Here is a 22,859-nt window from a genome sequence, read left to right on the forward strand (position 1 = left end):
GGTCAAGGATGAAAAGGTTTGATAAAAACAGATTATCCTTGAACTTAAGTCAAAGTAAAATAATGCTATTTGGAAATGGCAGAAAGGAAGTACGATCAAATACAAATAAACAGAGTGGACATTGAAAGAGTGAAGGAAAATACATTTAGGGGATCATAATAGACGAAAAAAATGAGTTGGAAGTCTCATATTAAAAATATACTTCAATAGTGAATGACTCCACACTCTGTACTGTTCCTTAGTATTAGCATATTTCATGTATTGTGTGGAGATATGGGGTAATCATTACAAAAGCAATCTTCACTTCATTTTTAATCTTAACATAATGCCAACATACAAATTCATCCATTTTCTATGCCGCTTCTCCTCATTAGGGTCACGGGGGTATGCTGGAGTCTATCCCAGCTGACTTCAGGTGGGGTACACCCTGGACTGGTGTCCAGCCAATGGCAGGCCACATATAGACAACCAATCACATTCATACCTATGGACCTTTTAGAGTCTCCAATGAAGCTAACATGCATGTTTTTGGAATGTGGGAGGAAACCGGAGTACTGTCATGCTTGTTTTTTTGTTATTATTTATGATTACACTGATTATTATATGTTATAATATTCTATGGAAAGCAGAAAGTGAATAATATGTACTGTACTAGATGTGGAATGGATGGGGGGTAGGATTAAATAAGCTTCGCTTCTTCCTACTCCTTTAGGACATGTGGAACTGTGAAATGATTCATGAGATGTATTCCATTGTAACCTTCATGTTCAAGTAAAGTAAACCAAAGGAACACCTGTGTTTCACACGCTATCACATCACCTGTAAACGTGTTTCCTCCTTTGTATCTGAAATTCCTGACGGCCTCCACCAACTGCTCTCTGCTGCTGAAGTTGTTGAGCTGCCACTCCGTCCGAGGGTCTCCGCTGTACTGGCTCAGTCCTGCGAGAAGAACCCATGCTGACCGACACCACAGCTTTTCTACATAGCACTAGCGTGGACTTCTATCAAGTCCTTCTGCTTATTTCTATGATCGGAGGCGGGGGGGGGAGGGGGGGGGGGAATCATTCATGACACAAACAAACACATTTTTGGAAATTTGCTTGTGGAAAAAGTTGTCATGTGACTAGAATGAAGTCCAGCAGCAGTGATGACAAAACTCAATAAAATCTAAATATTAACAGAAACAAAACAAAACATTAGTACTAGTACTAATAATAATGTAAATAATATCAGAAATATTTATATTCATTTTTTAAAAACTAAATAAAGTTTTCATTTAGTTTACTTTTGTTATAATATTTTGGAAATGAAGTCAAAACATGATGGAAATAAAGGTGTAATTTTACAACAACAATAAAAATGCAGAAATGGAAATAAAATGCTGTAATTTACAAGATTAAAGAAAAATTATGAAGAGAGAAATATAACACAATATAATATATTAGACATAATATATATACAATATAAGAGAGAAAATTTGTAAGGACAAAAAAGTGGTAAATTTTTACAAAAAAAACAAACAATAAACGTCATTTTAGTAGCACAGAGTTGAAATATAAAAAATATATGTTATGTTTGGAAAATGAGGTTGGGGGGGTGTTATGGGAACAAATATAGTCAACATATTCTGACAATAAAGTTGTAATATTATGTAATATTATTAACATTTTACAAAGCTTATTTAAGAAGAAAGTTGAAATATTTGGAAAATGTTTTTAAAAAACAGCAACAATGGGTGAAAACAGCATAAGAATCTTTGGATGTCGGACAGCCATGCATACATCACATGTGCGGAGTGCCTTCACATCACGTTTTGACTGAAAGCCACTTCTCACACGTTCCACGTCTCACCGATCTGAACGTGGTCGGGCCCGATGCGGAAGGGTGTCATCAGCCCCTCCAGGAAGTCCCGGACCCGCCTGAAGTTTGTGCGTCCGATGCTCCACGAGCCGTCCACCAAGAACACAATGTCCGCCGCCGCGTCAGTGTCGCACACCAACGGCTTCTTTGGAACGCCACCTGACATCGGGGGAGGAGTGCACTTTTATTCATGAAGGAACAAGCTGGAAGATCATCTGCTAAGATGATCAACAGTGTCCTAATATTGTCAGCTGGGATAGGCTCCAGCATGCCCCCACGACCCTAATGAGAATGAAGCGGCATAGAAAATGGATGGATGGATATTTCTGATAGAGGTTGGCAGCGCCAAGTGGTGAGTGAGTGTACTACACTGCACATGCTCTGTGCCTCCTCCTCCTTGCTACAGTGCAGGGCCAGCTGTGTGGAACGTTGCACGTGGCTTCCACGGGTGCTAAACATGCATGCAAACACCACATGGTGAGTGCAAATGAAGATATGCACATATTCTTATCAAACATGTCTGATATGCTGATATTGTATTATTGTGTTATTATGTATTCTTGCACTACCAATTCTTCCGTATTTATTGATTGACTTTTTCTCTTTTCTCATTTTTCTTATCTCATGTCTTGAATGGTTGTTTTGTTTTGGGATTAATTTCATTATGACATTTTTGCAGAGCTGCTGGAAATGTGAATTTCTATACCTATATCTATATCTGTATCTGTATCTGCATCTATATCTGTATCTATATTTATATCTATATCTGTATCTATATCTGTATCTATATCTATATCTGTATCTATATTTATATCAATATCTATATCTATATCTATATCTATATCAATATCTATATCAATATCTATATCTGTATCTATATCTATATCTGTATCTATATCAATATCTATATCAATATCTATATCTGTATCTATATCTGTATTTATATCTATATCTGTATCTATATCTGTATTTATATCTATATATGTATCTATATCTATATCAATATCCATATCTGTATCTATATCTGTATTTATATCTATATCTGTATCTATATCAATATCTATATCTGTATCTATATCTGTATTTATATCTATATCTATATCTGTATTTATATCAATATCTATATCAATATCTATATCTGTATCTATATCAATATCTATAGCTATATCAATATCTGTATCTATATCTATATTTATATATATATCTGTATTTATATCTATATCTGTATTTATATCTATATCTATATCTGTATATCTGTATTTATATCCATATGTGTATTTATATCAATGTCTATATCTGTATCTATATCTGTATTTATATCCATATCTGTATTTATATCAATATCTATATCTGTATCTATATCTGTATTTATATCTATATCTGTATCTATATCCGTATCTATATCTATATCTGTATTTATATCTATATCTGTATTTATATCTATATCTATATCTATATCTGTATCTATATCTGTATTTATATCTATATCAATATCTATATCTGTATTTATATCCATATCTGTATTTATATCGATATCTATATCTGTATCTATATCTATATCTGTATCTATATCTGTATTTATATCCATATCTGTATTTATATCAATATCTATATCTGTATCTATATCTGTATTTATATCTATATCTGTATCTATATCAATATCTATATCTGTATTTATATCAATATCTATATCTATATCTGTATTTATATCCATATCTGTATTTATATCGATATCTATATCTGTATCTATATCTATATCTGTATCTATATCTGTATTTATATCCATATCTGTATTTATATCAATATCTATATCTGTATCTATATCTGTATTTATATCTATATCTGTATCTATATCAATATCTATATCTGTATTTATATCTATATCTGTATCTATATCTGTATTTATATCCATATCTGTATTTATATCAATATCTATATCTGTATCTATATCTGTATTTATATCTATATCTGTATCTATATCAATATCTATATCTGTATTTATATCTATATCTGTATCTATATCAATATCTATATCTAAATCAATATCTATATCTGTATCTATATCTATATCAATATCTATATCTGAAAGCGTTCTGTTTTGCAGCCCCCACAGCGTGGAATCTTTTACAGGCTGAACTAAAGCTCTCGGAACTCATTCCTTTTGGAGCCTTTCGGTCCTTGCTGTTGGACAAAGAGCGTGAGACCACAGAACAGTGCCTTTGTTTTAAATAGCTTTTTATGGATTTTATTACTAATCACTTGCATTTTACAAAGTATGTTTGTTAATATACATTGTATGTAATCTTTTAGATTTGTATATTTTATCCCTTGTGACGTGTGCTGCTAACCTCTTGGCCAGGTCACCCTTGTAAAAGAGATCCTGATCTCAATGGGTTTTTTATCTGGTTAAATAAAGGTTAATCTGTATTTATATCTATATCTATATCTGTATTTATATCTATATCTTTATCTATATCTATATCTGTATTTATATCTATATCTATATCTGTATCTATATCTCTATCTATATCTGTATCTATATCTATATCAATATCTATATCTATCTATCTACGGTATGTACATGACCATGTATAATAATAATAATAATAATATTTTAATAATAATGATATTCCACTCATATATTCATGTACATGACCATGTATAATAATAATAATAATATTTTAATAATAATAATATTCCACTCATATATTCATGTACATGACCATGTATAATAATAATAATAATATTTTAATAATAATGATATTCTACTCATATATTCATGTACATGACCATGTATAATAATAATAATATTTTAATAATAATGATATTCCTCTCATATATTCATGTACATGACCATGTATAATAATAACAATATTTTAATAATAATGATATTCCACTTATATATTCATGTACATGCCCATGTATAATAATAATAATAATATTTTAATAATAATAATATTCCTGTCATATATTCATGTACATGACCATGTATAATAATAATAATATTTTAATAATAATGATATTCCTCTCATATATTCATGTACATGACCATGTATAATAATAACAATATTTTAATAATAATGATATTCCACTTATATATTCATGTACATGACCATGTATAATAATAATAATACGATTTTAATAATAATGATATTTCTCTCATATATTCATGAAGACAAGGATGCAAACTGGAGTGAGTGCTGCTTTCTAAGCCTGTTCGCAGGTCAGCTTTGCACGTTTGCACGTGCTTGAAACGTTGAGAAGATGAGACCCTTGGTGTAGAAAGCACCACACATCACATGGCCCCCCAGGCTGGGTATAAACACATGTTCCCTTGAATTCCAGACGCCAGATGTTCCCTGCCTTGGCTTTTCATTATCTTTAGTGGGAAGTCATCTGCTTCCTAGACTTCCTTATCAAAGCTGGAGCACAACATGCTTGGAGGAGTACCTGGAGGTGGCTGAGTAGGAGAAGGTATCTCCTCACTCTCCTCTTCCTCCTTTGTGTCCACCTTGGAACGCTCTTTGTCCTTCTTCCTCTTCCTCTTCTCCTTGCTGGACTTGTCTGGGGTCTCATCCAGGGGCGGAGGGGGGGGCTCTATGGTTGGTGGCTCTGGCAGACAAAGGTCATACGAGGTCCATGAATAAAAGATAGCTGTTTCACCTATTATTAGTCAAAAACATGAACCCACACACAAGTCCACACAGAGATGCCCAATGAGCAGCCATGTAGGAGGGATGAGCGTATGTTTTATCATTCGCAGGAGTCATTAGGAAACAGGCAGGAAGGTACATTGTGAAGTCTCCAGAGGTGACAGGCACATGGACACTATGGATCTTACCTGCATTCGTGTCTGGATAGAGGACCGTAGGCAGACCCACCACAGCCTCCGTCACGTCGTCCAGGTCTCCAGATCCTGACCCACCTGGCAGCACCTTCCTCCTCTGGCCGCTGCGGACTATCTCCTCGCCACGCAGACCTTCCACTGAAATGCAAGAGCTCAGTAAGAATGCAGCTGGGCTTCTTAAAGGCCCCCACCATGCCAAAGATCCTGTTTCAGGAACAGGTGTGTATGAACACCAAAGGTGATCCTCATCTATCACCTCCCCCACGGTTTTCTCCTTTTCTCTTTGCATCCTTTCATGACGTAATGAAGGAAACAGGTCATAACCGTCCCTTGAATATCAAATTCAGACCATATATTGAAACAGAGTACGGGTCCCGTACGAGTCTTAAAGGGACGCACGGTAACTAGAGCTTAACATGACCAGCAAACAGGCAGGATGACTAAACAGGTACAGTGACTACTAGTATTTCAGGGAAAGTACTATGTTAGCTAGTGTATTTAGACAAGAAGCAAATGTATGACAGTGTGCTTTACTGCTAACGTTTCCCTGTACTACAGTACTTCATGTGTGTGGTACATAGCAACTAGGAATATTGTAATACTGTACTTTGCTGGGGTCATACACATTGTGCTTTACATTTTTCCATGGGATTTTTCTCCCAAGGGACGACAAGGTCAGCAATTGCAAACTCGATGCAAAACGATGGACAAGGTGAGAGGTCATGGCGGGGCTCAGGAGGCACACTCATAATGAACAACCTGCCAGACTTCCATCAGCCAAGCTTAGGAGTTTCCATGCTGAGCGTGCCTGAACGTGTGTCACTCGACACACTAACCTACTAGCACTACTAGCGCTACTAGCGCTACTAGCACTACTAGAATTACTAGCACTACTAGCACTACTAGTATTACTAGCACTACTAGCACTACTAGCACTACTACAATGAGTACTTGCAACATCTGGACAACACTCATCAAATGGATCAAGAGTGGTGGTGACACACACATGATGTGGGCTGATAATGTCATGTGATCACTTGGCTTTTGGCGGGAAATATGCCTCACGTGCACCCTGTGAGTGCTGATGGTGGGGGATTGGAAGACACGGCAAAAATGCACAAGTGAGTCAACCACACACACAGCCTAGTTCCTCAGATGTGTGGATGTACTATAGTTACCAATACATGACCATATGTATATATAACATGAATAAATGCATAAATAAATATACAGTAGATAGATATATACATACACATACAGCCTATAGTGGTGTATATGTAGTATATACATAGTGGTGTATATGTAGTAGTATATACATAGTGGTGTGTATGTAGTATATACAAAGTGTGTCTGTGTAGGCTCTCAGTCGTACAGGAGTTGTCCAACAAGGGAAAGACTTCTTGAGACGTCATCTGTACTTCTGTGAAGAAGGTGTCGGGCGTTTCGCTCCTCATCCGAAGAGCTTCATCAGCGAACTAACAAGTGCTGGTAGCCGAGGCCTTAAATACAGTAAGAGTGGGCGGAATTGGTGTGCCAACACCCTCCTGCTATTGGTTCCTTACACTAAGACTGGGAGGAGTGGTGGTCTAATCCTCTCCTCCCATTAGCACCTCCGATCAAAGGGAAGTGTAGCTCCCTGAGTTGGGTATGAACGACTCTGATACTGGCTCGTTAGCATCTATTGTTCTGGCTCGGCCCTGGCTCCACCTCATTTGCATGACTAAGAGCTGTGGGTTTTGGTCTCAGTAACCTGCTGAACACAGGGTCCAAATTAAACCTCCTAACCCTAACCCTAACCACCATTCCGATTCAATGATGGGTTCTGTTGTTTGACAAAAATAGCTTCCTTTACTCCTCTTTCAAACCATCTGTTTTCTTTGGCCAAAATCTTTACCTTGCTGTCCTCAAAAGAGTGATTGGTTGCTTTAAGGTGTAGATGTACTGCTAATAGAGGACCACTAGAATTGTCCCTGCGATGTTGATAAAGCCTTTTTTGTAGCATTTGCTTAGTTTCCCCAATGTAGTGCTCTTTGCATTCCTCATCTTTACACCAAAAAAAGGCTTTATCAACATCGCAGGGACAATTCTAGTGGGCCTCAATCAGCAGTACATCTACACAATAGATGCTAACGAGCCAGTATCAGAGTCGTTCATACCCAACTACAGGGAGCTACACTTCCCTTTGATCATAGGTGCTAATGGAGGAGAGGATTAGACCACCACTCCTCCCGGTCTTAGTGTAAGGAACCAATAGGAGGAGGGTGTTGGCACACCAATTCCGCCCACTCGTACTGTATTTAAGGCCTAGGCTACCAGCACTTGTTAGTTCGCTGACAAAGCTCTTCGGATGAGGAGCGAAACGTCCGACACCTTCTTCACAGAAGTACAGATGACGTCTCAAGAAGCCTTTCCCTCGTATATACATAGTGGTGTATATGTAGTATATACAAGTACATAGTGGTGTATATGTAGTATATACATAGTGGTGTATATGTAGTAGTATATGCATAGTGGTGTATATGTAGTATATACATAGTGGTGTATATGTAGTAGTATATGCATAGTGGTGTATATGTAGTATATACATGGTGTATATGTAGTAGTATATACATAGTGGTGTATATGTAGTATATACATAGTGGTGTATATGTAGTAGTATATACATAGTGGTTTATATGTAGTATATGTAGTATATACATAGTGGTGTATATGTAGTATATACATAGTGATGTATATGTAGTATATACATAGTGGTGTATATGTAGTAGTATATACATAGTGGTGTATATGTAGTATATACATAGTGGTGTATATGTAGTATATACGTAGTGATGTACAGTATATGTAGTATATACATAGTGGTGTATATGTAGTAGTATATACATAGTGGTTTATATGTAGTATACTGTATGTAGTATATACATAGTGGTGTATTTGTAGTATATACATAGTGGTGTATATGTAGTATATACATGGTGGTATATATGTAGTATATACATAGTGGTGTGTATGTAGGAGTAGTAGTAGTAGCAGTAGTAGAAACGTGAGTGTCATGTCAGAGTACTGTAGAAGGTTTTGTTTGATTAAACTCTGATCTTCTCATCTTTTGAACATGTGCCATCCACCTGCTTCTCTTTCTTACAGGTGAATCGTCGCTTTGCCAGTAGTTTCTCCGTGGTCCCGTTGAGCATGAGGACCTGGAGGGCGTACTCCTGACTAGGGTCCAGTCCTGCCACAGTGGCCCGGCCCCGCGTGGTGGTCAACATGAGCTCGGGCTGGGGAATGTCTGCAAAAGGAGCAAAGTGGGCAGCAATGTTGTTATTGGACCAGAGAACATGCCATGGGCCCCCACCAGGAAGTCATTGTCCCCCAGCTCCATCACTCTTCATGAGATGATTCCACTGAGGGCAAAGATGGCATCCATGATGGCCTTGCAACGAGGCCAAGATGTGATTGAAGATGTGATTGTTGACAAAGATGGTGAAGAGCCAGCGAGGAGAGAACCACACGGACACCTCCTTGGTGTTTTGGTAGCAGTTATTTCTTGAATTCCATAGTTCCTCACCTTCGTTATAAGATAAGATAAGATAAGATAAGTCTTTGTTGGAGGGGTGGGAGTCATGGAGGACAGCTCGGCTGTCATCCTCCTCTTGCCCCCCTCCTCCACCTGTAAAAATCCACCAGCAGTTCTTCGGTCTTGTTGGCATTCATCAGGAGGCATCACTTCAAAGTCCTGAAGGAGTTCTCTGCACGACTGGTCGTCCCCATCGGCGATGAGTCCAACGGTGGCAGAGTCGTCAGAGAACTTGTGAAGGTGGGAAAACTCAGCAGTGTAGAGGGTGAAGAGGAACCCCTGGGGGGCCTGCTACACTGCAGAGACCAGTCTCCAACACGCAGTCTCGCGTCCTCACATACTGTGGGCGCTTGGTGAGGTGATGGTCCACCCCTGACCACTCCAGCTTGTCTCTCAGGTTGTGTTGAAAGGACTGCTCAGGTCCAGGAAGAAGACCCGAGCAGAGCTTCCAGGTGACTTCAGGTGGGTCAGGGCTTGACGGAGGAGGAAGATAATGGTGTTGCCCACTCATGCCAGGCTGGTATGCAAACTGCAGCAACCTCACCAGGGGCAGCAGGTGGGCAAGGACCAGCCGCTCCAGGGCCTTCATGAGGTGCGACGTTAGAGCCACCGGCCTGTGGCAGCTCGGGCCCTTGGGGCGTGGCTCATGTTGAATAAGTGTCCAATGATCCCACTCGGCTGGTCCGAGCAGGACCATAGAAGCCAGGAGCCTTCCTGGTCTTTATCCTCCTCAGCTGAAACCCCACCTGGAGGGGTGAGAAGGACAAGCGTGGACGCTGTGTGTCTTGGAAAGTCAAGGGGGGTTGGGTGGATTATTGAGGGGTGGAGCTATGAGCTGAGCATTGTGGGGGGAGGCGGGGGGGGGGGGGGGGGGGTTGGTCAGAGTGCTGGGAGATCAGAGGGGGGCTGCAGCAGGGCTGACACAGCTGGGGGAGGGGCAGATGTCTTCTCAAACCTGCAGAAGTGGGTGTTAACTTCATCTACTCACTTTTTATCTCCAGCCCCCTGAAAGCTTGGTTTCTGGTGGCCTGAGATGGTTTTCAGGCCGCTCCTAATGTCCCTGGTGTCATTCTCCTGCAACTGTTCCTCCATATTCTTCCTGTACACGTCTTTCCCTCCCTTGTTTTCCTTCTCAGCTCCTTTTGTACAGCCTTCAGCTCCTCTTTATTTCCTGACTTAAAGGCCTCCTTCTTCTCCTTCATGCCAGGATTCATCCATCCATTTATCAGAATGTTGCTGCTTGCACCTTTCTTTGGCTCCATGACGGTGGTACGTGTACGAGTCAGCAAACATCTACACATCACCTGCATGGACGGAGCTGGGGGACAATGACCTCCAGTTGAGAGCATGCTAACCGCTAAGCAGGAAGGTTGTGTGATAAAACAATGTTCATGCAGGAGATTAATAACATGCGCCATATTGGAAACGTGCACATTAGACACAAGTGCATCCTACAGGTCTCACCTGAGATGGGTCTGACTCGGACCTTGTAGGCCTGAATGGGACTGTCAGCCTCCTTCCATTTCATCTGCAGTCTGTCCTCTGACAGCACCGTCAGCTTAAGACGACCTTGACAGACAGAGACATAAAGAAGACAAAGGTTGTCCATGTCTCCTGTCCTCCAAGGCACATCCATGCTTTGTTTCCTCATTTGCATGACTTCCAAGCAGGACTTTCCTCAACAAGCAGTATCTTTCATGTCTCTGCCTTTCCCACCCCCACAGCTGCCTTCCATCCATCAAAGCACGCCCTGTCTTCCCGTCCCCTCAAGAAACAGGAAGAGGATGCTAGCTGGGGCCTGGGGGGGTCAAAGGCCATGACAGAATTCCAGTGCGTCAGTGTTTGAATGTAAGATGGGGACGGGTCACGGATGGAGCATGAGGGGAAGGGGGGGAGATGCTTCTATAGACACTCCATACGACACCATGAAAAGACTGGAAGGTTTCTTACTCCTACGAGTGTTCTGAACTCCTCTTTCCAAGCTAGTGTTGTCTGATAGCATGTAACTTCTTTACACTGACGAAGGACTCAACAGCGCCTCAACTGGTTGCATCCCAATAGTGCAGGCCAATGCTTCCATGAGGTACTTTTTAATGATGGAACATGAGCACCAAATCTATCATCTCCTACATCTCCCTCCCTAACCCTAACCCCTAACTCCCCATCTCCCTCCCTAACCCTAACCCTCCATCTCCCCCCCAACCCCAACCCTAGCATTAGCTTAAAATGCTTGAGGAGGCTCGAGAAGATCACCCCCACAAAGGCAAAGCTCTTACGCCTTGTCTGCTATGAAGTATAGAAGATGTTTCAGTGACCAACCTTGGCCATCAGCTCGTGATGACAGCAGCAGGATGGGGAAGATGATCCAGTGAAATGATGACGATGATGTTGCTGGGGAAAAAACACAAAAGAAAAATAGTCAAATGTTCTCATGTGTTTGTCTTACATACTTGACATCCTACGAGTACAAACAGTGACCTTCGCCATCATGCTGTTTGGTGGTTCAATACAGTCTATTATTAGTAAAATATATTGTCATGTTCCGCAGGACAGGAGCGAGCACTTCCTGTCCTACTTATTTCTTCATTCGACTTTGATATGGTTAACTTGTGGAACTGCTGCTCTTCATGCTAGCAGTGATGCTAGCAACTCCAGCAAGGGTATGACGAGCACGTCTTTGAGCTAGAAAGTATTTACAGTACATCTAGCAGAATAGTTAAGGGATTATTAGGACTACATTACAGTTGGTGGGCGATAAAACAGTGAAATGACTAAAAGAGATGATGCGGTGACTTTTATTACACTTTGTCGTGTTTGAATGAACTTTGCTAAACACTGCACTTAAGGTAAGTAAGCTAACATAAATCATTGTTCAGTAGAACAACTTTGACTTGAGGTTCTTGGAATGACGAGACTGTGGATGTTGGAGCAAAGATAACATCTTTCGCTGGCGGGAGAGTTCTGCTGCAGAGATCTTCCGCAAAGGTAAACAACAGCATCAAGCAAATCCCAATGTCACGATAACCAAGAAAATGTCAAACTTGAAGAGGATGGACTGTTGCAGCTTTTCTGTTAAAGAGACACTGACATTGATTCATTCAAAGCAACCACTGGGATGGAACTTAAAAACAAGCCTCTTGTGTTCATCCATTGTTTGGACCGTCAAACCTTTGATTATTTATGTGAGATTTGGTCATAAAGTTGGCAATAATATGTCATGTAGGTGCCAAGATAATAGGAGGAATAAGTACAGTATGTCTCATTCTACTTACATATACTTATCATAGGAGGAATAAGTACAGTATGTCTCATTCTACTTATATATACAAGTACTTATCATAGGAGGAATAAGAATATATTGAAAAGACAGAAAAGAAGGACATGTGTTCATGTTCCACATGAGGATTGTGGATGATGGATGGATGGATGGATGGGGCAAAATTCCCAAAAAAGTGCACGTTTCCTTTAAGGCTTCCATCCATGTTGTGCAAGTTCTCCATTTCATCTCCAAATGTTTCTTCCTCCTCTAACTCTTGGCACATGGCTATCATCACTGTGACCATCCTCTGTCTCCTACCCCCCCAGGTTTGTTCACCTGAGGGACGCTACTTCTGGAAATGAGGCTGAGCTGTGAGAGCTAGCTCGTCATGGCTGGCGCCATCAACTCTAGATGTCTTTTACGTTAATCTTTCCAAAATGGAACAATGTAGAACATCATTGGAACAAACAACACACTGTTGGTGAATCATGCCAGGGCCCTTTAAGAGGTCAAAGAGGTGCCCACCTCAGACAAGATGAAGCTGGAGGAGGTCATATTGTCTGCATGGCCTTTTTCCACAAATGTTTCCATGAACGGAGAAATTCTTACTGTTTTGGGTTCCATGGACAGCAGATAGTACATTGCAGTAAATCTACAGTATACTGTATACTGCAAGTACTCTATGTGCTTTTTGATAGTACCTCACATGACTATTGAAGTGGGGACAAACAAGCTGAGCTACACTTCCTTCCCAAATGTTGCAACTGTCTGTTTTCACCAAGCTGTTACTGACGTGTCTTTTCTAAATCTTGTAAAAGTGTTAAGAATACAAAATAATACAAATTATTTATTAATAAATATAATTAATAAAATAATTTATTAATTAATATAAAGTTCGCTGACGAAGCTCTTCGGATGAGGAGCGAAACGTCCGACACCTTCTTCACAGAAGTACAGATGACGTCTCAAGAAGCCTTTCCCTCAAAATAATACAAATAAAATGTTATTGATAGGTAATATCAAATCTTCCTAGTGATAGTAGTATTTGCAGACAGCAGGGAATCAAGTGGAGTACATTTAGATATTACACATCATTTCAAATACTCCATCTATAACGGAGGAATCCTACTTTGTAGAAAGTCGTGTGTGGAAGCACTGGATGGCCGTACAGGACAGATTACTGTGTACATTTATTTGTGGCGGTCCGCTTCAATGAACTTTGGAGCGGAACCGAAGGAAGTCAATCACGAGTCAGCAGATAAATGGCCAGCATGTCCTACAGGTCACCTGCTCACACAACCTAGAAAACCTTTCATTTCAGTGTGGAGTTGTGTTGTCATTGAGGATCAAACATGCAAAAAAGAAGGTATCAGGAAGGGAGCCAACACTTTCTCACCCCAGTGTACAGTATGTACCCTATATACTGTACAATGCAGTATTTCTACTTTATCATTCACATTTTCACTCATATTTCATATTTATTAGGATAGAAAAATACCCATGATCCCATCCTGGCCGCTGATATGCTTACAATATGGTTACCATGACAACCATAACACTCATTTCCTTGATAAAAATGGCTTTTAAAAGAAGAATGACCATCATGTCATCGTCATCCTTTTCCGTGGGAACACTTTACGACCCCGTCAGACCACACCTGCTTTGTTGCTGCACACACACACACGTACACATGTACACGCGCACACACACGTACACATGCACACACACACATGCACCCACACCTGTAAGAGGAACATTCATGCAGCACTTCAAAGCTTCCTCATAAACGTAGGAGTACACATTGTTTGTAGTACTAGTACACACAGGAGGAGTACACATTGTTTGTAGTACTAGTACATGCAGGAGTACAGAATGTTTGTAGTACTAGTACATGCAGGAGTACACATTGTTTTTAGTACTAGTACACGCAGGAGTAGAGAATGTTTGTAGTACTTGTACACGCAGGAGTACAGAATGTTTGTAGTACTAGTACACGCAGGAGGAGTACAGAATGTTTGTAGTACTAGTACATGCAGGAGTAGTACAAGTACTTGCGGAAGCATGGAATGTAAAGAATACAGCTGATATTATTTACTGCACACCAACACTGGAAAGCATAAATAAATGAAAAAAGGATGCATTCAAGTCTTGCAAGTACAACCAAGTACTGCCACTGACTGTCATTCCGTGATAGGCCAAAAGAGGCAGTGTTGCTGAGAACCGTGTCAGTGTGATGGAATCTGTTGAAATCAAAGCGTGTAACTGTAAATGTAATAAATTACCGTATTTTTCAGACAATAAGTCTCACTGTTTTTCATGGTTTGGCTGGTTCTGCCACTTGTATTCCGGAGCCACTTATACAGTATATGCTTTTTACCACACTGGCTGCCACGAGAGGACGCTCTAGGCTTGTTAGCCAGCATGCGCTATCCGTGTGCAGCTGAACGTGCCCGAGGTAAACATCAACTGGGGGCCATCAGACATCTTCTCAGGTCAAAATGGCAAATATGATCACCTGAAACGTTCAGGGTAAGTCCAGGGTTTCCCCTAGGATTTTTTGAAGCTGTGGTGGTGGGCTGCATGAGGGATGACCTGCCCCCGTTGTGTCGCTGTGGCAGGATTTTTAATGAAATATTGAAATGGACTGTGGGTAATAATGTCAACATTAGGGTGGTTTCCACAGGCCTGAACGACAAATGAATGAACTTGAAATGCTTTGCTTCCACTCCTCATCTGCAAAGTGCCAACAACACAGACAGGTGATTCCTGTGCATGCTTTTCAAAATAAAGCGTAGTGGTACTTGATAGATACTTAGGCCAATATGTAAATAATAGGCTATACGTGTATCTATATAGCACAAGGGGGCAAACACCTCCTACTATCAACATAGATGATATGTACCTCTTTCTTTGACTGATGAATATGAGTATTCATGTACATTGTACATGTATGTCAGGGCTAAACAACAATCAAATGATCCACCTCTTGCTATGAAACATATCACATCTAAGTGGTGCACAGTCATTCATGATCTGTTAGTGGCTGGTGAAAATGGGACACTGGGACGTCCTGTAGATGGCGTGGTACATCTGGATACTTATCTCGGTCTTCTCTTCTGAAATCGTCATAAGAAATGATGAACGTGCTCAGTGTCTTCCCATACATGAACACCTTCATGATGAACGATGGAACAACATGCAGTTCAAGTCAACGCAGCAAAGCGGCTGTGGCAGAAGTGGGTATCAAACTGGTAGTTTTTTATTGCTTATTTCTTGGATTAGCATACTAATGCATACCAATGAGCAAAAGCATCACGGTCCAGCATCACAGCATCCAGCCTATAGCGACCGTCTCCCGCCCTCTTTCCCTTCACAAAGCCAAAACAAGCATGTGTGCCATGTGGGACTTTGTCATTGTGAGGGTGATATTAGTTGTGCACACTGCAAAACACGCCTTAAAAAGCTTTAGTTTGGGGCGCCACACAGGCGCTTGGCAGGGTGTGATTGTCGGTCGGATGGGTGGCTAATTAGCCAAAATGCGGGACACGCACCCATGATAGCCCGAACAGTGGTTGGATTCGTCGGACCGGTGGAAACCGGGTTTGCCGACTGCCTGGGGGTCCTGCTGGATGCTTTCGCTTCCAAAGTCTCCTTAAAGAAGGCGCCTGAGTCGCTAAGTTTCACCAGTGATTTTGAAAAAAAAAGTGAAATATGTTTTTGTCATGGCTCCCCTTTCACATCATATAGCCCAGCGGTCACCAATGTGGTGCCCGTGGGCGCCAGGGAGCCCCCCCACGTCCACGAGGCGCCTGCAAGCCTGCTTTTCATTCAGGTTGTCCGTAATAATGTGAGAAGACTAGAAAGAAACACGTTGCCAAATACAACATGTGAGTTGTGGATCACAGCATTTTGTTCATGCTCTGGTAAAAAACTACGAAAGCTACGAAAAGAAATGTTTGTTTTTTAAACATTTTTTTAAACCTTAAAACCTTTAAACCTTTTAAACCTTTTAAACCAATAATATACTGCTCAAAAAAATTAGAGGAACACTTCAAAAACACATCAGATCTAAACTGGGGGAAAAATGATGTTGAATATCTTTCCTGATACTAAGTGGGTGATGTATTACAGTAGTAACAAAATGATGCCACATCATTTGATAGAAATGAAAGTGATCACCCTATAGAGGGGGGAAATCAAAGACACCCCAAAAATGAAAGTGAAAAAATGATGCAGCAGACTGGTCCATTTTGCCAAAATGTCATTGTAGCAACTCAAAATGATTCTCAGTAGTTTGTGTGGCCCCCACGTGCTTGTACGCATGCCTGACAACGTGGGGGCATGCTCCTAATGAGACTATGGATGGTGTCCTGGGGGATCTCCTCCCAGATCTGGACCAGGGCATCAGTGAGCTCCTGGACAGTCTGAGGAGCAACCTGGCGGCGCCGGATGGACCTAAACATAATGTCCCAGAGGTGTTCTATTGGGTTTAGGTCAGGTGAACGTGGGGGCCAGTCAATGGTATCAATTCCTTCATCCTCCAGGAGCTACCTGCATACACTAGTCACATGAGGTCGGGCATTGTCGTGGACCAGGAGGAACCCAGGTCCCACTGCACCAGCGTAGGTTCTGACAGTGGGTCCAAGGATTTCATCCCGATACCTAATAGCAGTCAGGGTGCCATTATCTAACCTGTAGAGGTCTGTGCGTCCTTCCAGGGATATGCCTCCCCAGACCATCACTGACCCACCACCAAACCGGTCATGCTGAATGATGTTGCAGGCAGCATAACGTTCTCCACGGCATCTCCAGACCCTTTCACGTCTGTCACATGTGCTCAGGTTGAACTTGCTCTCATCAGGGAAGAGCACAGGGCACCAGTGGTGTAGTTGCCAATTCTGGTGGTCTATGGCAAATGCCAATGGAGCTCTACGGTGCTGGGCAGTGAGCACAGGGCCCACTACAGGACGTCGGGCCCTCAGGCCACCCTCATGGAGCCTGTTTCTGATTGTTTGGTCAGAAACATTCACACCAGTGGCCTGCTGGAGGTCATTTTGTAGGGCTCTGGCAGTGCTCATCCTGTTCCTCCTTGCACAAAGGAGCAGATACCGATCCTGCTGAGGGTTGAAGGACCTTCTACAGCCCTGTCCAGCTCTCCTGGAGTAACTACCTGTCTCCTGGAATCTCCTCCATGCGTCCAGGTACCGCAGTGATGCCCTGGTCCAGATCTGGGAGGAGATCCCCCAGGACACCATCCATAGTCTCATTAGGAGCATGCCCCGACATTGTCAGGCATGCGTACAAGCACGTGGGGGCCACACAAACTACTGAGAATCATTTTGAGTTGCTAATGCTTTGCTCGCTGGGTATTCAGCTCACCAGGCCCGCAGGCTGCTGCGTTCTCCCGGCGCAGAAGAAAGGCAAAGTCTGAGAGGCTAAATGAAAGTTCATGGTGAACCCTGCCGATGTTCAAAAGTGTCTCTCTGTTGTAATGTACTGCGTGAGTGTGTTGAATGTCCAAAATGAACAGTAAAATAGCAAAAAATAGAAAAAAAACGGGAGAGTGTCACAGAGACGTCTGCCACAGAGGGCGCCATCTTTGATCTATATCGAAAGTGTCCTTTCGGCCTCCATCACTGTTTGGTACGGTAACTGTACAACACGTGATAGGAAGGCACTCCAGCGGGTGATCAAGACCTCACAGAACATTGTTGGGGCAGCCCTCCCCTCACTGCAAGACATTTATAAAACTAGAGTCCTACGAAGAACACACAACCTCATCAAGGACAGCACACATCCACAACACTCATTATTCACACTCCTACCGTCAGGCAGACGCTACAGGAGGTTGAAGTCCAGGACCACAAGGCTGGCGAACAGCTTTTACCCACAGGCCATCAGGCTTCTCAACGAAGCACTCACACACGCCGCATGCAACACACACACACACACACACTCGTGGCACTTTATTTATTTATTTATTTGTATTATTTATTTGTGTTAATGTCTCTTCTGTTGTTGTTGCTTAATTTATTGGTATTTATGTTTCTTATGTTCTTATTCTTTCTTGTGTTTTCTTTCTTTTCTTGGGAGAATGAACAGAATAAGATTTTCATTGCATAGTATAACTGCCTGTTTTACTATGCATATGACAATAAAACTCTCTTGAATCTTGTATCTCTTGAATCTTGAATTTTAGCAAAATGGACCAGTGTGCTGCATCATTTTTTCACTTTCATTTTTGGGGTGTCTTTGATTTCCCCCCTCTATAGGGTGATCATTTTCATTTCTATCAAATTATGTGGCATAATTTTGTTACTAATACATCACCCACTTATTATCAGGAAAGATATTCAACATCATTTTTCCCACAGCTTAGATCTGATGTGTTTTCGAAGTGTTCCTCTAACTTTTTTGAGCAGTGTGAATATACACTTATGAATATACACAATGACTTTGATAACAACATTATTAGTGGCATCAGTGATCATCTTCCAGTGTTCATAATTTACAATGAACATTACAATAAAAGACAGGTGGCAACAAAAAAGACTTTTAAAGACTGCGTACAGAGGACAGCATCTGTGCCATCGGGAAAGATTTAGAAGAACAAAGTTGGGAGAGGGTCTACAGTGCAAAAGATGTGGATGAACCATATGACAACTTTCTAGGTACTTATATGGAGCTCTACTACAAGAACTGTCCCTGGCAAGAAAAGTCCAAGAAGCAAAAGAAAAACAAGCAGCCATGGATGACAAAAGGACTAAAAAACGCCTGTAAGAAGAAGAAGACATCATACAGGACATTCATCATTCAACAAACTAAAGAAGCAAAACAAAAGTATAAAAATAAGCTGACAACTATCTTGAGAGTGTGTAAGAGGGAATATTATAGTCATGTACTTGATAAGAACACAATAAGATGAGAGCAACTTAAATAGTATTATAAAGAACAACTTTAAGAAAGCAGACTACCCCCACTATTTCATGGTTGGAAACACTAACAGGAATGACATGAAGGAGATACTTGACATGTTCAACCATTACTTTGGAAATATTGGACCAAAACTAGAAGAAGAAATTCCAAAACAAGACACAATTGATGAAGGGAATGATACTATTGATAGGAATCTGAATTCTATGTTTCTCACTGTTGGAACTAAAAAGGAGATCACTGACATTGTCAAACATTTTAAGGCAAAAACATCAACTGATTGTCATGGAATGGAAATGGAAACAATGAAAAGGGTCATCAATGAGATTTTATACTCGTTAACATAGATTAGTAACTTATCATTTCAGACAGGAATATTTCCAAGCAAAATGAAAACAGCCAAAGTGGTTCCAATCTTTAAAAAAGGAGACAAACACCAATTTACAAATTATCGACCAGTTTCCTTGTTACCTCAATTTTCTAAAATGATGGAGAAGCTATTTAGTAACAGGTTGGACAAATTTATTAATAAGAATGAATTACCAGCAGGCAGTCAATATGGTTACAGAGCCAACATGCCAACTTCTATGGCACTGATGGAAATCACGGACGAAATCACTACTGCTATAGACAACAGAAGATGTGAAGATGCTGTATTCATGGATCTGACAAAAGCCTTCCATACAATTCATCACAATATTTTAATATCAAAATTAGAAAGGTACGGAATTAGAGAATTAGTTTTGAATTGGGTTAAAAGCTACCTAGCAAACAGGAAGCAATTTGTAAAGCTAGGAGAATACACATCTGGGAGTTTATACACCACGTGTGGAGTACCCCAGGGGTCCATATTGGGACCAAAACTGTTCAATTTCTACATCAACGACATTTGTAAAGTAACAAAGGACTTAAAGTTGGTATTATTTGCGGATGATACCAGTGCCTTTTGTTGTGGGGAAAGCACACAAGAAATCATTAAAAAGGTCAAGGATGAAAAGGTCATATTAAAGTCATGGTTTGACAGGAACAGATTATCCCTGAAATTAAGTAAAACTAAAATAATGCTATTTACGTACGATCAAATACAAATAAACGGAGTGGACATTGAAAGAGTGAAAGAATATAAATTCCTGGGGGTCATAATAGACGAAAAAATGAGTTGGAACTCTCATATTAAAAATGTACAACAAAAGGTGGTGAGAAAGATCTCTATATTGAATAAAGCAAAATATGTTGTTGATCATAAATCACTCCACACTCTGTTCCTTAGTATTAGCATATTTAATGTATTGTGTAGAAATAATTACAAAAGGGGAAATAATTACAAAAGCAATCTTCACTCACTGTACTGCAAAAAAGATGGTGAGGATCAAGTATATACAACATACATTTTCTATACCGCTTCTCCTCATTAGGGTCGCGGGGGCATGCTGGAGCCTATCCCACTTGGGCGACAGGCGGGGGTACACCCTGGACTGATCGCCAGCCAATCGCAGGGCACATATAGACAAACAACCATTCATACCTATGGACAATTTAGAGTCACCAATTAACCTAACATGCATGTTTTTGGAATGTGGGAGGAAGCCAGAGTACCCGGAGAAAACCCACGCACACACGGGGAGAACATGCAAACTCCACACAGAAATGCCGAAGGGAGAACCGAACCCAGGTCTTCCCGATCTCCAGGCTGTTACTGTGTTGGCCAACATGCTAACCACTAGACCACTGTGCGGCCCTATAGGCAACATACAAACCTTTATTTTTAATATCACACATATTAGTGAGGATCATTCATAATACCAAGTATAGACAACATACAAACCTTTATTTTTAATATCATATATTAGTGAGGATCATTCATAATACCAAGTATAGACAACATACAAACCTTTATTTTCAATATCACACATTTTAAAATGAGCAGATTTAGCATTCTTTCAAACTGCTAGAATAATGCATAAAGTTAATAATAACTTGTTAGCCAAAAACCTCATACAGTATTTGTCTATCAGTGAGGAGAAATATGATCTTAGAGGAAATGAAACTTAAAACATTTCTATGCCAGAACAAGGCTGAAAAGCCACAGCATTTCTGTATGTGGAATTAAATGATGGAACAGATCAAGTAAGGAACTCAAAGTACAGAGATGAGCACATTCACAAACAATACAAGCAGTTGATGTTTACTAAATACAAGGAAGAAGAGTCTTGATCATCACTATGATTGTTCTGTCATGATTGTTTTTTGTTATTATTTATTATTACACTGATTATTATATGTTTTAATATTCCTTGGAAAGCAGGAAGTGAATAATATGTACTGTACTAGATGTGGAATAGATGGGGGGTAGGATTAAATAAGCTTTGCTTCTTCCTACTCCTTTAGGACATGTGGAACTGTGAAATGATTCATGAGATGTATTCCATTGGAACCTTCATGTTCAAATAAACTAAACCAAATAACACTTAATCAATGTGATCGGTATCCGTTCGGCCGATTTCACTCTGGATGATCCGTATGGGAGCATACCAATCTGTAATAATTATTGTAAATAAAATGTGTTTTGGGGCGTCTGGAAAGGACGAATTGGTTTACATGATTTTCTATGAGAACATTGGCTTTGGTTTGAGTCCTTCAGAGAAGGGATCCATGACGTTAACCAAGGTAATAAGCTTGGTGGAGAAAACACACACAGTCATATAACAAAGTTGTTTAGTAACCTTGTGTAACAATAATGATTTTAGCGTCGTTAGTGAGCCTTTCTTGTGATATTTTGGTGTTTCGACTTCCGTTCAAAGACACAAACTCCATCTTACTTTGTTAAAGTTTAGCTAGCTGGCGAGATTGTCACGGACAAAGCACACAAGTCTCCAAAGTTCGTACATGGCAAAGAGACAGTAATGTTCCACAATCAGATAGAAGAGAGAATGAAGGTTTGGGCAAAGCAAGGTGAGCTGGGTGTTACCTGTGTGCCGGCGGTGCTGCGTCATGTCCAAGCTAGTCCTCCACACTTGACAACAAATTCCTCCAAGCACGCAATGAACGGCAGCCTACTGGCTCGCTCTTTCTTAACACTACGCTGCATTGGGTGCGTGTGCGTGTGCGCCATGCGTGTGAAACTTGAGTCTAGGAGTGATGTGCGGACCGATACTGGAATATCGATACTTCCAATACTAGCTCTAAAATCGATTCCCAACTGAAAACATCGATACTTGAGTCATTGAGGTCCTGCTGATCAGATCATGTGTGAATAAAGTTTTCAATCTTAAAGTACTTCTTAATAATGAATAATTTATTTTCATTCTTTTATTATTTAACTTTTCTTTTATGGCCACACGGTCAGGAGATGAGGAAGATCCTGGTTGGAATCTCCTTAGCATCTC

The 22,859-nt window shown here is 40.6% G+C and overlaps 1 protein-coding gene across 4 annotated transcripts in view; it reads right to left on the bottom strand.

Moving 5' to 3' along the window:
• Positions 1–22,845, bottom strand: part of LOC129174397 (collagen alpha-1(XIV) chain) — a 42,484-nt gene extending 19,639 nt beyond the window's left edge. For 2 of the 4 annotated variants that reach the window (XR_008569474.1, XR_008569476.1), the window contains exons 1-8: positions 22,442–22,845; positions 11,601–11,672; positions 10,746–10,850; positions 8,850–8,993; positions 5,702–5,845; positions 5,311–5,472; positions 1,852–2,019; positions 820–939 (exon numbers count right to left, since the gene is read on the bottom strand). Coding sequence is in view for 2 of the 4 variants with exons in the window: in XM_054766602.1 (XP_054622577.1) it covers positions 820–939; positions 1,852–2,019; positions 5,311–5,472; positions 5,702–5,845; positions 8,850–8,993; positions 10,746–10,850; positions 11,601–11,672; positions 22,442–22,466 (940 nt within the window). In the remaining 2 variants the exon portion in view is untranslated. The remainder of the gene's footprint in view (positions 1–819; positions 940–1,851; positions 2,020–5,310; positions 5,473–5,701; positions 5,846–8,849; positions 8,994–10,745; positions 10,851–11,600; positions 11,673–22,441) is intronic. The other 2 variants (XM_054766602.1, XM_054766509.1) reach the window with 2 other exon arrangements.
• Positions 22,846–22,859: the final 14 nt, after the last annotated feature.

The sequence above is a fragment of the Dunckerocampus dactyliophorus genome, chromosome 1 (assembly GCF_027744805.1).
Source record: "Dunckerocampus dactyliophorus isolate RoL2022-P2 chromosome 1, RoL_Ddac_1.1, whole genome shotgun sequence".
Taxonomy (NCBI): Eukaryota; Metazoa; Chordata; class Actinopteri; order Syngnathiformes; family Syngnathidae; genus Dunckerocampus; species Dunckerocampus dactyliophorus.